Source organism: Schistocerca cancellata, chromosome 4 (genome assembly GCF_023864275.1).
Source record: "Schistocerca cancellata isolate TAMUIC-IGC-003103 chromosome 4, iqSchCanc2.1, whole genome shotgun sequence".
In the NCBI taxonomy this organism is placed as follows: Eukaryota; Metazoa; Arthropoda; class Insecta; order Orthoptera; family Acrididae; genus Schistocerca; species Schistocerca cancellata.
In genome coordinates this window covers 921,078,771-921,096,672 of record NC_064629.1, presented here as the reverse complement: position 1 = coordinate 921,096,672, position 17,902 = coordinate 921,078,771, and the positions used below count along the sequence as shown (strand labels likewise).

At 43.9% G+C, this 17,902-nt stretch overlaps 1 protein-coding gene across 2 annotated transcripts in view; it reads left to right on the top strand.

The window, feature by feature from the left end:
• The window catches only part of LOC126185098 (facilitated trehalose transporter Tret1-like), a 359,029-nt gene that overhangs the window by 299,990 nt on the left and 41,137 nt on the right, over positions 1 to 17,902 (top strand). For both annotated transcript variants that reach the window (XM_049927908.1, XM_049927909.1), the window contains exon 4: positions 2,360 to 2,640. In XM_049927908.1, the coding sequence (XP_049783865.1) occupies positions 2,360 to 2,640 (281 nt within the window). The remainder of the gene's footprint in view (positions 1 to 2,359; positions 2,641 to 17,902) is intronic.

The window sequence follows — 17,902 nt, the reverse complement described above, 5'->3', positions numbered from 1 at the left end:
AAAAAGCTAGTTTGTAATTTCAGCCTCACTTGTATTTCTGCTGGACACTCCACTAGTGAGTTCCATCGTCCGTTTAGGCTCACGGGTTAATCGGAGATATTTTGGTGTTTTGGTAACAATGATTACAAATGATAAGATAAATGTCATAGACGAAAGTGCAGATTGAGCTTGCGATGCCACTATCCGAATGTACGGTAATATTTTTAGACCGATGGACGTCTGGAAAGCGGCTATCGCGTGTAATAAGCCTGAATAGCTTTGCTATGTAGCTCAGACTGCTACACGGAATTACTGAATAAATATTGGCGATGGCGTACAAGAAATCGAATGTTAAATTAATTCTGATTTTCATTAACAACAATAACCTCTTTGAAGTGACTGAACAGAATGCACTAACTGGTGTATGTTAATCACGCCTAGCAGGCGAACAACATTTACGTAACACAATATACACACACATATGATAAACACTTGAACTTGCTGTAAATTAGACTGATCTTCACCAAGTGTCAGTAATGATTTTAATGTTACTGAATTTGCATTGTACTGAAGGTACAATGAGTACTGTGGTGGCAATAAATTCTTTAATTGAATAATCAATGAACACTATAGAACTGATGGTTACTAGAGATGTTAAAAACATTACTTTAGAATCAGTTTGTTCTAATGAAACTGAATGTGGCACAGTACCTGGCGTCTTCTGTCAGTTGTATAATCCGGCGCTTGTTGGAAATTTTCGGCGTTAACTCCGATTATATCCTCTTGTTGCATTAATACGCCGATACTCACGCAATATAGCCTTATTACTGGTATTGCTGCATACACAGTGATGGATTTGGGATAATAATGAACTATTTTCTGCAAATAGTTGTCCGCAGCTCGTCGTCGTGCGGTAGCGTTCTCGCTTCCCACGCCCGGGTTCCCGGCTTCGATTCCCGGCGGGGTCAGGGATTTTCTCTGCGTCGTGATGACTGGGTGTTGTGTGATGTACTTAAGTTAGTTAGGTTTAAGTAGTTCCAAGTTCTAGGAGACTGATGACCATATATGTTAAGTCCCATAGTGCTCAGAGCCATTTGAACCATTTTTTTTTTTTTTTTTTTGTAAATAATTGATGACACTCGTGGAATGCACTTTGAATCACAAACTTATTATTTCACTCAGACGTTACACTGTACAGAACTTGACTTGATAAATACATAAACTGGTTCGCTACGGACAAATGTACTTGTTATGGTGGCGGTATAAAATGCACTGTTCATAAAAACACTGTCGTACGATAACTACTAGTTCGTTGCTTGTGCTGGCGTAAGCTCATCAATGGCTCTGATACGGTAGTAAGATCACATTGCAGCATTAGCTGCAGACACTGGTCACTTCATACCTTGCTGCTGGTCGCTGCAGTCCGTCATAAAGTACGCAGACTTCCACAAGGCGTGCCATGTGCTTTTTGAGCGGGAACAGCAACTATATCGCTCACAACCCGTCCCCGTCGAAATGTTGCATCCTGCAAGCCTTATTGTCCATTTGACTTGCTGACACACCATAAATGCAGTTCATGTTTGTTGTAAGCTCACTTTTAACTGTCTATAAGCAACGTACTAAAACCTTCACTTTCGCGCCGCGTAATCTCTGTTCTGCATATGAACAGTTCCAGAACATATCTCTCTCTCTACTGCCAAATTCACCTGCATTGTCCGCATTCTCGGGGATTTCCCTCACATTTAAACATTAATTTACACTATGCCAAGTTCTCTATTTACAAATTGACATACCATAACATTACCATATTCAGTTTCAATCATTTTATGTATATAAAACTAATATTAAATCAATATTTTTACTATATGTAATAATATTATCCTAGTTTAATGCTTATTTATTTCGTTGTCCGAGCGCAGCACTATTCAGATACTGTCTTACTCGTAGCGCTATTTCATTTGACTGCCGCCAGGCGGAAGCACCTGTGCTTTTGTTTGCGCAACTATTCAACAGATGGCATGAGCGTTCACTTATTCAACTGCTGCGCCTTGGTTATGCTTCGTTGTGGCATTACAAGCTACTCAAAAAGGAGCTGGGAAAATATTGAGGAATTGAGATATTAGCGGAGACGTGGAGATTTAAAGCAACACAGAATGACTGAGAAGAGTAGACCCTGGCCAAGGTTTTGGCGGCTTTAAAGGGTTTCCAATCTCCACTGGCTTCGTATTTTTGAGTCGCTATTGGAGCTCGTGTTGGATCTTGTGGTTTAAGAACAGTGTCATTGTATTACCGCCCTAAAGCATTTCTGCAGTACGCGTTCCTTCTGAAGCCGCAATTTTAGTGGCACTGGAGTAGCTATCCAGCACGTTTGTGTCGGCAGCCAGCCTGGCGGCGATCGCGACTCCGTTCGGCTGCCTGGCGTCGGGCCCGCTGCTGGACAGGTTCGGGCGCAAGGCGACGCTGCTGCTGATCAACGTGCCGGGGCTGCTGGGCTGGCTGCTCGTCGCCACGGCGCCCGACGGGCCCTCCTTCCTCGCGCAGCTCTACGCCGGCCGCATCTTCACCGGCATCTCTTCCGGCATGGCCAGCATCCCGGCCACCGTCTACGCCGCGGAAATAGGCGACAGCTCTCTGCGTGGCATGCTCGTCACGTGGACGTCCGTAAGTAACCGATCCTTTTCTCCAGTCCAGACTAGAAGTATGCGTAGGCAATATTTGATTAAGATAGAAGAGAATTTGCGTGCGTGTAGCACCAGCAACGCCCCCATTTCCGCGACCAGAAATACGAGTGGTATACCGACTTAAGCCCGTAAAGGGCCATCGAACAAAGAGGAAACATTAAAACTGTACAGGGTGATTCTGCGATGATATTACGAACTTTCAGGGACGATGAAGATGGGCAAATGTATCAATTTCGGGTATGTGGTCCTGGCCCGGGAACGACCGAGTCGAAAGTTATCAGCGAAAAGTCACTCCAGTTCCACTTTAGCGTCGCACAGTGCTCAAACCAACCCTGACCATTACGAACGGAATTCCCGCTGAATACTCCCCAGTACTCTGCTAATTTCCCCTGTTGATAGACTAATAAAGGTGCAGGTAATCATAAGCCTATGGTACAGTAATAACGAATACAGGTAATTCGCACAAGTTTCACAAACAGCTATATTTACAACAATTGTTCAAAATTGCACCCCCCGACTTCATGGCATCGGAGCACAAACTATTGTTATACCCATTCTAAAAGCCCTGGTCTCATTTCGACAGTGTCGCAGGCAGCGAGAATTGTTGCCAGGTGATGCTCTTCCGTCTCGATTGGCGTCTCAACACAAGATTTTTACATGCCCCCCCCCCCCCCCCCAAGAAAAAATCGATTGGGATGAGATAATGTACACGTGCTGACCACGAAACAGAACCTCCGCTGCCTATCCACTTTTCAGGGAATGTCTGATACAGGTGTTCATGAACTCTCAGTCCGGGGTGAGATGAGACTCCATGTTGGAACCACGTCCATTGACGAACAACCAATGCTTGCCAGGATTCCCTAAAAATACAGTCTTAGCAACAACAGTACTAGTACATTTATTCCACAGTCAGAGATATCATAACGATTTTAGCTTATAACTTTCGACTCAGTCATTTCCAGGCGAGGGTCCCTGAGACTTCAGATTGATACGTTTATTCTTCTCCATCATTCGTGAAATGTTGTAACATCATCACAGAATACTCACCCTAGAAGCCATGCGAGCTATCATGACCAATTCCGGGACCGGGAGCCGGCTGGGGTGGCCGAGCGGTTCTGGGCGCTACAGTATGGAGCCGCGCGACCGCTACAGTCGCAGGTTCGAATCCTGCCTCGGGCATGGATGTGTGTGATGTCCTTCGGTTAGTTAGGTTTAAGTAGTTCTAAGTTCTAGGGGACTGATGACCTCAGAAGTTAAGTCCCATAGTGCTCAGAGCCATTTGAACATTTTTGAACTGGGACCGGGAGGTATGCCAGCACTCAATTTTTTCTTTTAATCTCAGTTTGTTCGTTATTGGTCATTGTATTTGTTCGGAGCGGACGTCCTAAGACGCTTTTTCAAGTTCATAGTCGATCCATTCACTCAGTTTTTTTGTTACAGAGGGCAGTTAATTCTCTAACCGAACACGCTGAGCTACCGTGCCGGCATCCCTGAATCGAATCCGCCGAGCGGATTAGTGGTGAGGGATCTGTCTGCCAGTCAGTCTGGATGTGGTTTTTAGGCGGTTTCCCACATACCACTAGGTAAATACTAGGATGGTTTCCGTGTTCTGTCTAAGATAAACATTTAGAACACTTCCTCACACTTCCACACACTGAATTTGCTCTAAACACAGACAAATTTGGTACAATGCTTCTGTCCTGGGGGCTGAATACGAGACTGATGACCCCCGAGCTTCATGGCCTGTCAGTAGTAGGGAATTGGGGTTACGGGTGCAATTTTCATATCAAATTATTATGCAAATTAGTTAAGTTGATCAATTAATCAATTTAACCTGCGCTGCAGGTCATTTGACCATTTTTTCCGTTCCTCTGTCGGGATGCATCGGTTGTGTGACATAACCTGCGTTCGACTCGCATACAGCTGCGTGTTCTGTGTGTGACAAAGAGCATTGTCTGCTTGCGATTGTTAACAGCAAACCTCTCGGTCATCAGAGGACTTCCATCCTGTTTCGACACATTCCTCTAGACGAACGAAGATTTATACGACGCACTCCATTCCCCTTGGGCATAAATTCTAGTCTTCAGTTTTATAACTACGGTGATTCTAAGTTAGCGACAGGTTTTTGTGAGGTACTACAATCTCTATGTATACATCTGCTTGACAGATGTCCTCTTTACGGAGATAGTGGCGGAATGACGTGTAATTTCACATGGCAAACACCGCTGCTATGCGTTTGTCCCTTTGTTTGTAAGAGGCATTCCCCGTTACTAACGATCATTTCATATAAGACTGATGCGAGCATAGTATAATTTGTGAACCGGGGGTATACACTTCTGGAAAGCTATATTGTACGTGTATCACAAGGAATCGATGTTTTAAGGAAGTAGTTTTTCATTTTACAGTTTATCACCAAATTTTATCGTAGAGAAAACTGCAAGGAAAATGTATGTCATGCGCTGGAAATATATTTCTTACATTGGGATAGTAACAGCGTTGCATTCCATACGACTAATAGTTCGGAAACCGCAACAATCTAACATTATTGCGTGTTTTAAGTGCAGAACATTGTAGCCTTAAGAATGCATGTGTTTATGTTCTCTCTTACCAATACCTTCTTGGTAATGACCCCAGACACTAGAACAATACTTAAGAATTGCTAGCGCAGTTGATTTACGTAAAACGCAGCAAACTCCGTCCGTCTGGAGCTCCATCATGCATAAAACCCACCCGTTTCTTGTTCTTAACTGTCTGTTATATCATCACAACAGTTTAATATCTACTGTACACCGATAAGGGGTGCTAACCTCCTCGACATTCACACATCTAGAGAAAGCTTGTGCTCTTGGATGAGTGTGGGACAGCAGTTCCAGCCTCGGTTCGCACTGTTCCTACACGAAACGTGGAATGTAGCGGTCTACTTTTGGTCAACTGCAGGGGGAGTTGGTCAAAGACAATTCCAGAAGATCTTTCAGTCTCTAACTTTATCCTAAGAATGCGAGAATGCGCTGTGACTCCCATCCTCATAGAGAAAGATCGTAAGTTACACACTATGATCAAAGTTCTAGAGATATGTAGGTCTCTTTGGTGTACAAGGGTTGGGACTTTAATAGTGGCAACTATTTGTGTACAGCTCGTACAAAATAGATACGAGTTCCCAAGTTTTACTGATCTTCAATGTAGTCACCAGCACTGTGTATAACACGTTGCCAGCGATGTGGAAGTCGTAGGATACTCTTAGCGGTGCCAGTTGTGTTGACAGTTCGAGCGGCGCAGTCTATTGCCCGATGAATTTGTAGCAGTTCTGAAGCGGATACCATGAAGTGTTTCCTTCGGTTTAGAAATCGAGTTGAACTCAAGAGGGCTTACGTCAGGGGATTGCAATAGGTGGTATAGCACTTAGCAGTCCCATCAGTCAAACAAATCAGTAACAGCTTGCACTGTACGTGCTTGAGCATTGTCTTGCAAAATGATGGTCAGGTCCTGCAGAAAGCATCATCACTTCTGTCTCTAAGCTGGTCGTAGGTTGTGTTCCAAAAATGTACAGTATGTGTTTTTCCCCACATGTGTGCCAATGGCGTGAAAGATTGTCTGAAATGTTTGTAATACACACGTGCATGAGAGTTTACTTGCAGACCCTGAACACGAGGGATTCTCTAAGATCGTGTAACTTGTTCAACAAACTGAAATAAATTGCTTAATATAGATTTTTTTCTTTAGAGTTTAAATTCTCGCTTTTTCTTTACTCTGATAAAGGCTTCAAAATAACGAGGACTCTGCTGTGATCGGTAGTTCTCGCATCAAAATAGTCGAAACTTTTTTTCATAAATTTACGCAGGGTGGGCTTGTCTCTGCTGATCATTTGTGATCGGTGGACTTCGATGGACGTCACAAATGTATTCGACTGCAGTCGAACGTAAAAACTATACCGATTTTGCTCATAAAACTAAAAGAAAATGGACTTTACCTATTTTCGTGGGAAGAGGACATTTATTATGGTCGCAAATGTGTTTTACTTTTTCTAATAGATGCTTGTTTACAGATGCATTGACGTCAAATGCAACTGTTCTCCATCGCCGAACGGCGAGCTCCTGCGGGCGAAGTGCAGCGGGGGCGTGCTTGCTGTGTAGGTGGCCGAACACAGCCGCTCTCTGTCCAGGGGGGCGGCGTGTGCGGCTCTGTCGCATATTTTAGACGAACGAGTTGCACTTGAGGCGGCCGTCCTTTTACCTCGTATTGTTTAATTGACTATACACGCTGTTGCGCAGGCATAGGTGCGTCGCCTTAAGGAGGCGGCCAGATGGTAGAAAGCCAAGTGCGGGCAGCGGCCTTAGAGGGCGGTAGTGGGGTCGCGAGACGCTCGGCAGAGCATCGTAGAGGGGGTAAGGGGGTGGGGGAGGCGTGAGGAGAAGTGAGAAGGCCTCGGTTTTCGGCAGTTTGTGATTGTACATCGAGAAGAACGCACGTTCAACTACCAACCCCTCTGCATTCTGCAGTCTTTTAGGATGACGATTTTCCCCCAGTTCGTGTGCTGTATTGTGACCCAATCATTATGCTTGCTGGTTTATTCATGACAATTTCGAAGTGTGATTAGAACTGTGACGCATTCTTTTCCATCAGTTGTGGTAGCGTGTATTGGCTTCAATTACCTGGGCTGAAGGATGGTTTTTGAGCAGCCATCTGTAGCGAACTCTGGTGTCGAACAGCGATGGATACTGTACACTTACAGGTAACACACTTTTAAAACTCCTCCCTGTCCAGCACCGGCATCTTATCAGTTGAATGTATTTCCCACCAAAAAGAATAAAGATAGTACCTTACACCCCTGCCTTTTTCCCAGCAGCTTGTAGGTGTAAGGTAGAGTGTGTCTGTCGCTAGTTTCGAGTGGTATTGCGAACTTTTTTTTCCCAGCAGGATAACACCAGTTGTACCAGTTGTATCGTCAGTTTTTGAGCTGTATTGCGCTCTTATGCCGTCCTTGTGTAGTGCTACATATACAGTTGTGCAATTAGGCCGAATGACTGTGATTAATTACGTAATTAGGATCGATATTTGCGTCAGTTTCCCGACCAAAATAAATAAAGTACACTAATCTAACGTTCCTCTCCTGCATCTGGACAGTTTCCATGTGTTAAGTCGTGCACTTGGGCTTTCCATCCAGTAGAATCAGGGTTTGAGTCCCAGAAAGGATACAGCCATTTATAATTTCCTGTCAATTCCGCGTGCCTCTGGTGGTTTAATTGTGTTGGGGGGTACACTTGGGCTTTCTGCCCAGGAGGACCAGAGTTCGAGTCCCGAAAAGTGTACTGCAAATTTTAATTTCCCGCCAATTACCTGGTGGGGGTGGGGTGAGGTGTCAGCACAGCCCTGGGACAAAGAAATTCCCTCCAAAATTCGAAATTCCCGCCAAAATTCGAATTTCCGCCAATGGGGTAGGTTTGGGGGAGGAGGAGGAGGGGGCTGGGGCACACGTGCAGGCTGAGAAAAACACTTGACGTCAGCCGAGGGTGGGGATGGGTGTGGTCAGGGGCAGGGGTGATTACTTGATCAATTTAATTTATTTGCATATTAATTTGATATCGAAATTGCACCCGTAACCCCAACTCCCTACTAGTCCTATTATGTACAGTACACAGGCCATCCTGGCTGTCTCGCTCCTCACTTTGGAGACGACTGCTACCCAGAACCACGCCAGCCGTGTTGCGCCTCGCCGGCATGTCGTTTCACCAGCTGGCCGTGTTGGCCATTTCCTGGAGCAGCCTGTTTCTTTCCTGCATTTTGTTATGCAAAGCCCTGTATTTAACCTCCTTTGCTGTTATTTTGTTAGCCGAGCGGTCTAAGGCGCTGCAGTCAGGCACTGTGCGGCTGGTCCCGGCGGAGGTTCGAGTCCTCCCTCGGGCATGGGTGTGTGTGTGTTTGTCCTTAGGATAATTTAAGTTAAGTAGTGTGTAAGCTTAGGGACTGATGACCTTAGCAGTTAAGTCCCATGAGATTTCACACACATTTGAACTTGTTTTTTTTGTTACTTTGATTGACTATACAGAAGCAGAGTTGCAACTGATGCAGTGAATGTCAGAGTATCTCTATTCTGCTAGTTGATCAATTCATTTTACCTCCACTTACAGCTTCCAAATAAGTATTTTCATAATTATATGAGTGTACGTGACAGCAGTAAACATTACATTATATCATTTCTATGGATAGATTCTTCTAATCATACTTGTTCACTTCCCCAACACATCCGGATAGTCGTGCGTGTTAAATTGTCGTTTCTGGGACAAGGAAATGTACCGGACATGACGCAGTTCGCCTAGACGATTAATAACGAGGGCCGGTGTGCCGACCAGGCTGGATGTGGTTTCTAGGCACTTTCTCACACACCACTAGTTTCATACTGGACCGGTACCCAGGTCCCGCCTCAGTTACACGATTCACAAAGGTTTATGAAACTTTCGCTCACTTTGCACTCAGACAGCTGCGGGTAACATATTCCGCCCCGGCGAGAAGCGGCGTGGCGACAGCAAGAGCATCCAGCCACCCCTTAAATTAGCCGTCCCAGATCTGCCAATAAGCATGCCGACGCTGCACTAAATGTCAGCATACTGTGACTATGTCAAAGGTCTTAGCTTCGACATGCTAGTCAATCCGAACGGAGCATAATATCAGGCTCTGAAAATTGTTGTTTCCAATTCTGACATGTTGAGAAGCGCAGTGCATTCTCCACTGACAATGATGTGAGTGTGGAACTGGCTGAAAGAAGGAGGGCGTATGAATAGATGAGTTTGTACTGGAGCACACAGTGTGGAATAACGGACACCTTGTCTACATGGCGTAATTAAATCTAAGACGTAATCTAAGGAGAATTCTGGTCCAATGTTAGGTGTTCAGTTACCACCCTGATGACTCTTCTGGCCTTCTCTTACAATCCCTCTCCCCTCCCATCGCTTCTGATTGCGGCGGCGCGGTTCTTTCCGTCCTTTTACGACGAACCTGCACCTACCTGTGAACATTGTCTCAGCATTTCATCTGTAGGGAAGCCGAGCGAAACCTACTGTACTTCGACGTGAACCAGGCTGCAATTAAAGTCACTAATCCACGTTTCGGGAGAAAGTTTTCACAAAAAATGAAAGGTTGGAAATCTTGTCCTCAATTAATATATTCTGAAACTTAGGTCAACAAGTATCACTACCAAGCCCGTGCTAGTCTTAACACAGTCACTCATAATCCCTTTCACCACGTTAGCAAGTTTATAGTGTTGCATTTCCCGAAAACGTAATAGCTACAAAAATACTGATTATTTTTTATTGATAATGCTCGCCAAATATTAAGTCTGTCGGTACCAAATGCAGTCACAGTTTTTAGCCACCGGCCTGCTCAATACGCCACGTGGAATATATGTCTTTTTTCGTCACAAAATTCACTTAAAATTTCCGAAATTCCTACACGCCCATCGGAATAATTATGCCGTCACTTTACCACACTTTTTATGTATGAAACACTGCTAGATCCGTCAACTTATCGTTCCCATCGGAACTACTACTACACACGTCCTAACTTTTTCATGGCTAGCTCCGACTCTACTTTAGAATACTCTAAGTCTTCTCTACCAGCAGAGAAAGGCGCGCGAAGAATATTCATTTACCATTGGTCAGTTTACTCAACAGCCAATAGCACGACAACATTCTTCCGCGTCAATCCGCGCTTTTCCTCAATAACCAATCGCAAAATAGTAAACCTAACGACTGCACTTTTTACCGACGTAATTATCTAATATGCTGAAGTTTTGCTTATGCATAAAATTATTTACTATTGTTATTTATACCTGAATTAACTTTCTCTTTACCATAAACTTACTTTACAAATAACTTTCTTTACAAATCTATTCTACAAAAATCCCCTTTGTCCATATACATACTTCTCCGAAATGTTCCCACACTAAATCCCACTACATAATTCGTTAAACAATTATCTTCATATTAACCTTAAACCACACTCACGCGTCATTCATACTGCTAAAACACATTTATAGCATTTTACATACACAAAAAGACATAACAACACTTTATGAAAATACTAGAACAGTTTATGAAAAACATTCTATTACTTTAGTGCACTCTAGTGGGCACAATCGAAACTAATATCACAGTCCCCCTATCCAATATTGTCCTCTATCGGCTGATACATAAACTACGTGCGCGTCCAGTCTCGCGTCACCATCTGTCACTATCACATTTTCATACCACTTAACCGCCTCCAAGGCAGGATCGTTATACGGCGCTACGCCTCATGATGAAACTGTTCGAAATAGTACAAGAAATTGGAAGCAGCCCATTTCTCTTATGTTAAAATCCGCGATGGTAGAAATACGTACATGGCCCGTGTAAAATCGGCCGGAAATTCAACTTAAAACGAAAAAGATGAGAAAGCACATGTCAAGTTAAAATGGAAGTAAAATTCAAATAACTCACTTAACTTGTGTTAGAAAGGCGAAAAAAGAACGCTATGGTCCACTCTCTCTCACTCCTGTCTCATCTGTGCGTCAGATCCTCTTGCATAGGCTTCCACCCGAGAAGTCTACATATTGAGACCGAGTGACAGCATTTTTCACGACTTTCGTTCAGTTTACACTTTTTGCGATTTTTATTTTGCAAGTATTACACAGACGTATCAAATCACATTTTCATACCACAATACTTATACCCCAAAGGTTTGAGGCCCTTAAGCTACGATTTCTTGCTTATTTTGTGGGTATTGCTCAAGTGTCTCATTACTGTTCAAATTTCGTCGCAGAAGTACGGAAACTCATCTTCATTTCCATTTTTAACTTACTTGCTTATTTCTAGACTTATTTCAGCGTGTGTCTGTGTTTCTTTTCGCTTTATGTATGCTGTACTTGTAGTACGCAATCAATCTTCAGCTGCACCACCACCGTCTCTACCCCGCCTAATTCTATATCATTGGCAACTCAATACGTCTCATCTCATAGCGCCATTGTCAGAGCATTGCTATCTCTATCTCACACATTGCGTGTTTTACCCGAGTGTATCATTATTTCTGACCTCACATGCTGGATCCACAACTATGGAATTTTTACATTTTTTCAATTTTTGACCACTTACTAAGCAGTTTTTTGCTAAACCAGCCCTGTTCCTTACATAGCATATTATAGAATCAATTTCAGCATCACGCCAATGACAGTCAGTGAAATTATTCGCCAACAGTTGCAACACACAAAACTACAGCAATCTACTTATGCATTTCTGACCCACATACCAGTTCCTTTTTTTTCTGCCATGAGTACGCTTTCGAGAAAGCAGATGTTGATCGTAGTTGTTTTTGTTGTCTCGTATCACATTACACACACACCTCAAGTGTTCGAGCCCTGACAAAAAATTTTTCACTAACTTGGCACTTTTCAAGTATAGAAAAAAAGTTTCACGCCCATCCTTAAGGCAATTTCGTATGCACAAATGACAATCGTACTGCTGAGTACGGTAATGCTGTTCAAATTGTTTTCAGTAGTTACTATAGGGGTACGTGATGGACGTCACCTAGGGTCCGTACACCAGCCTTACGACTTCACAGCTAAACGTCTTGTGCCTTGGCAGCAGTCACGGAGTTTGCGTAGCTGAACAAATTTCACCAATCCCAAGACACACAATAACATCTCCTTCACAACAAGATAGTGTATCTCTCAAAACAACCTCACACCTACGCTCACGGGCGCGTGCGCGTTACATGCCTCATCATACGGCCAATTTTATTTTCGAACATAATGCTTAACAGTCATCGCCACTAAAGTTATCCTATCCAGTACCATTGACACGGCGGACCGCAAAAAAGTGTTGCAACTGCGAAAAACGCTTGTGAATTCTCAAAACATGCCCAAGCTGGCTACGTTTCAACACACTGACACCCAACTTATACGCAAGGTCAGGTCTGCCCAGCAATATGCTGTCCTCACTTGGTTCTTGGCTCTCTACGAAAACAGTAAACAGCAATCATTCAAACTGACTCATCACGGCACACACCACATTCACCACCTCAGTGCTATACTTTAGTCATAGACTTATCTCCCTATCGCATACATTCAGTACTAATTTCGTAACATGTTTCAGACCAGTTATGCTATGGATCAGAAGTCTTTTTCGAAAAAAAAAAAATCGTACGAGTATTTTCTGTTTTTCTGCACTCAGCAAGCCAACCAAATATGGCGTGTGGGAGTTACAGCTTAGTCGGCAAGATAATGCAAGGGATAATGACAACATAAGAAAACTAAACTACTATCGAACAGGCCATGAAGGCCTAACGGTACCGACCGACCGCCGTGTCATCCTCAGACCATAGGCGTCACTGGATGCGGATATGGAGGGGCATGTGGTCAGCACACCGCTCTCCCGGCCGTGTGTCAGTTTCCGAGACCGGAGCCGCTACTTCTCAGGCAAGTAGCTCCTCAGTTCGCCTCACAAGGGCTGAGAGCACCCCGCTTGCCAACAACGCTCGGCAGATTAGATGGTCACCCATTCAAGCGCTAGCGCAGCCCGACAGCGCTTTACTTCGGTGATCTGACGGGAACCGGTGTTACCACTGCGGCAAGGCCGTTGGCATAATGACAACATGGAATAAACAAATCTGCCTACGCAGGAGCAACGACTGTGTATCTGTATCATCGCCTGAGCCATGTATGGGCTCGAATATTCGATGTATTGGTGAGGATTTTAGCCCATTCACTGAGTACCTGCATGTTGCAGTAGTAGTGTCTGCAAACAAAAATAGTAATATATCGCCCTCCTCTATGAATTACACCTCATCGTGATAGTCATAACTCCTATTTTCTAATGGTTTCAACACGTTTTCGCCCTCTGTAAATATTATACAAATGCCTCCCATCAAGTCTCCTTATGTTCTCGAGAACATTTACAAATACGATTTTAATTCGCGGTTACACGTGTTTTACTAGAGCTCTATCGACGAGAGTTTTGAGTGTGTGTAGTCGCTACCATGACGTTTTCTGAGTATGTCATTTCAGAGCAACAACACATCACAACCCAGTTCTAATATGATCGAAGTTTTTCCAAAGTGGCATAAGCATTATTACTTAAAAGCCGTTCAATTTTGTGATTCTCATCATTTGTACTTGGACCATAAGCCATCAGTTAACCTTTATCATGGCAGGCTAAATAAATTTTAACGAATGCTGCACTACACTTCAAAGTGACACAGGTATATGACACTATTTTTCCGAATTATCACCAAGTCTGTGTAAAGTACGGTCGGAACGTTCTACCAATCGTTCAAATCCTGGACGTCAGAAATTCGTTCCTTGGCCACAGAGCCATTCGAGAATTCTACATCTACATCCACTTCGATGCTCTATAAATCACACTTGAGTTACTGGCAGAGTGTTCATCGAGCCACCTTCGTAATAATTCTCTATCATTCCACTCTCGAACAGCACGCGGAAATACCGAACACCTATATCTTTCCGTGCGACCTCTGATTTCCCTTATTTTCTCATGATGATCGTTTCTCCCTGTGTAGGTCGGCGTCAATAAAATATTCTCGTATACGGAGGAGAAAGATGGTGATTAAAATTTCGTGAGAAGATCCCGCCGCAACGAGAAACGCCTTTACTTTCATGCTGTCCACCCCAAATCCTGCATCATGTCTATGATACTCTCTCCCCTATTTCTCGATAATACAAAACGTGCTGCTCTTCTTAGAACTTCCCATTGTATTCTGTTAATCCTATCTGGTAAACATCCCAGACAGCAGTACTCCGAAAGAGGACGAACAAGCTTAGTGTAGACAGTCTCTTCAGTGGACCTGTTGCATCATCTAAGTGTTCTGCCAATAAAACGCAGTCTTTGGTTAGCCTTTTCCACAACATTTTCTATGCGTTCCTTCCAATTTACGTTTATCGTAATTGGTAATTCCTACGTATTTAGTTGAATTTAAGACCTTTAGATTCGATTGATTTATCGTGTAACCGCAGCTTACGGATTTCTTTTATCACTCATGTGGATGACCTCACAGATTTCATTATTTAGGGTCAATTTTCAATTTTCTTACCATATAGATATCTTTTCTAAATCGTTTTGCAATTGGTTTTGATCTTCTGATGGCTTTACTAGACGATAAACGACAGCATCATCTGCAAACAACATACGACAGCTGCTCAGGTTGTCTCCTAAATCGTTTATACAAATAAGGAACAGCAGAGGGCGTATAACACTATCGTGGGTTATCGATGACTTTTCTTCAGTTACTACAAACTGTGACCCCTATGACAGCATTTCACGAATCCATTAGCATAACTGAGATGATATTCCAAAACACGCAATTTGATTACAAGCCTCTTGTGTATGTCAAAAGCCTTATGAAAACCTAGAAATACGGAATCAATTTGAAATCCTTGTCGATACTTCTATTTGTGTTTCACAATAATGATGTTTTCTAAACCCGTGTTGACTGTGTGTTAGTAAACCGTTCTCTTCGAGGTAATTCATAATGTTAGATCACAATAGACACTATGTGATCAAAAGTACCAGGACACCCCCAAAAAGATACGTTTTTCATGTTAGGTGCGTTGTGCTGCCACATACTGCCAGGCACTCCATATCAGCGACCTCAGAAGTCATTAGACGTCGTGAGAGAGCAGAATGGGCGCTCCGTGGAACTCACGGACTTCGAACATGGTCAGGTGATTGGCTATCACTTGAGTCATACGTCTGTACGCGAGATTTACACACTCCTAAATATCCTTAGGTTCACGCTTTCAGATGTGATAGTGAAGTGGAAACGTGAAGGGACACGTACAGCACAAAAGCGTACAGGCCGACCTCGTCTGTTGACTGACAGAGACCGCCGACAGTTGAAGAGAGTCGTAATGTTTAACAGACAGACATCTATCCAGACCATCAAACAGGAATTCCAAACTGCATCAGGATCCACTGCAAGTACTATGACAGTTAGGCGAGAGGTGAGAAAACTTGGATTTCATGGTCGAGCGGCTGCTCATAATCCATACATTACGCCGGTAAATGCCAAACGACGCCTCGCTTGGTGTAAAGAGCGTAAACATTGGACCATTGAACACTGGAAAAACGTTGTGTGGAGTGACGAATCACAGTACAAAATGTGGCGATCCGATGGCAGGGTTTGGGTATGGCGAATGCCCGGTGAACGTCATCTGCCAACCTCTTTAGTGCCAACAATAAAATGCGGAGGTGGTGGTGTTATGGTGTGGTCGTGTTTTTCATGGAGGGGGCTTGCACCCCTTGTTGTATTGCGTGGCACTATCACAGCACAGGCCTACGTTGATGTTTTAAGCGCCTTCTTGCTTCCCACTGATGAAGAGCAATTCGGGAATGGCGACTGCATCTTTCAACACGATCGAGCACGTGTTCATTATGTACGGCCTGTGGCAGAATGGTTACACGGCAATAACATCCCTGTAATGGACTGGCCTGCGTAGGGTCCTGACCTAAATCCTATAGAACACCTTTGGAATATTTTGGAACGCCGACTTCGTGCCAGGCCTCACCGACCGACATCGATACCTCTCCTCAGTGCAACACTTCATGAAGAATGGGCTGCCATTCCCGAAGAAACCTTCCAGCACCTGATTGAACGTATGCCAGCGAGGGTGGAAGCTGTCATCAAGCCTAAGAGTGGGCCAACACCATATTGAATTCTAGCATTACCGATACCACAACGACCGGCAAGTCATTTTCAGTCAGGTGTCCAGAAACTTTTGATCACATAGTGTATGTTCCAAAATCCTGCTGCATACCGACGACAATAATATGGACTTGAAACTTAGTGGTTTACTCTTATTATCTTTATTGAATAATGGTGTGACCTGTGCAACTTTCCAGTCTTTGGGTACGGATCTTTCGTCAAGCGAGCAATTGTATAGCTGTATGAACGCCCTCATCGTTGGAAACTTTCTTCCCTCCCCCCCCCCCCCCCCCTCCATCCACTTCAGATACTCTTTCCTTTTTCCGAAAAGATATAAATCTCATGGTACAAGATCTGGACTGTATTGCGAATCAACATCACCCAGTTCTGTGCACTCATGGTCAAATTGTTGGCACCATGTCGCTACGGCTGGACGCGACATTGTGTTTGTTCCATATTCCGCCAGAATTTCACGATGAATGTCTACGCAATTTATATATTTTGCGCACAAGAATCGTACTGTCTCGCGTACTTCAACTTTGGGGCATATTTCCAATTGCCTCGCAATTCCACTCGCACACTGTGATGCTCCTGTTATCGGTACCGCAGCAGATCGCTCCACGCGGGAAATCCGCAATGTGTACTCTTTGCACACAACGTGCGACTCTCGTTGCGTAATGGTCTTAGCGTGAGACGACATGTTTAACTTGCTTCCTTAAGTTCCTAAATACTCCACAAACAGCGTTACGGTGAGTGGTGGAGGGTGCTTTGCATAACAGTTTCACTTCACCCTTTACCCGTTCCAGCCGCGCGAATGGTCCGCGGGAAGAATGACTTTTGGCAAGTCTGTCTGTGAGCTGGTATCTCTCTAATGTTGCTTTCATGGTCGTTTCGTCACGTATACGTAAGAGGAAGCAACATATTGATTGACTCTTCTAGAAATGTACGGTCTCAGAATTTGAACAGTAAACTACTACACGATGTAAAACGTCTTTGTTGTAGTATAATTGGAAGAAGAAACAGCATTGGTCGTATTTTTTTGCTTTATTGTCCGCAAAATCGATTTTCGGTCACTTAGTGACCATCCTCAGTGCTGTAATATACAATTAAAATTGGTAGGCACTGGTATTAACAAGCTTAGAGCTTGTAGTATCTGCACTGAAGTTGGCTGACCATCTCTGTGACGTTTCCGTGCTCACTAAATGAGCCTGTAGCGAAACGTGCTGCTCTTCTTCGAATATTCTCTATTTCATCTATCAATCATACCTGGCACAGATCCCAGACTGGCAAGCAATATTCAAGTAGTGATCGAAAGAGGGTTTTATACCTACTTTGCAGGATTGCACTTCCTGAGGATTCTTCCAATTAAAAATTAAATGTCATATGGCATTGTTGGCTGGGGTACCCCACTGGTTGGGTTCAGCCGCCTAGCAGGAAGGAGGTTCTTCCTCGGCGCACACAGAATCCATTCCTTGCGGATATATGAGAGTTGTGTGGTATGAGAATTTGTGTCGTGTAGGTGAGTGTCACGGATGCGTGTGTAGTATAGTGTTATGTTT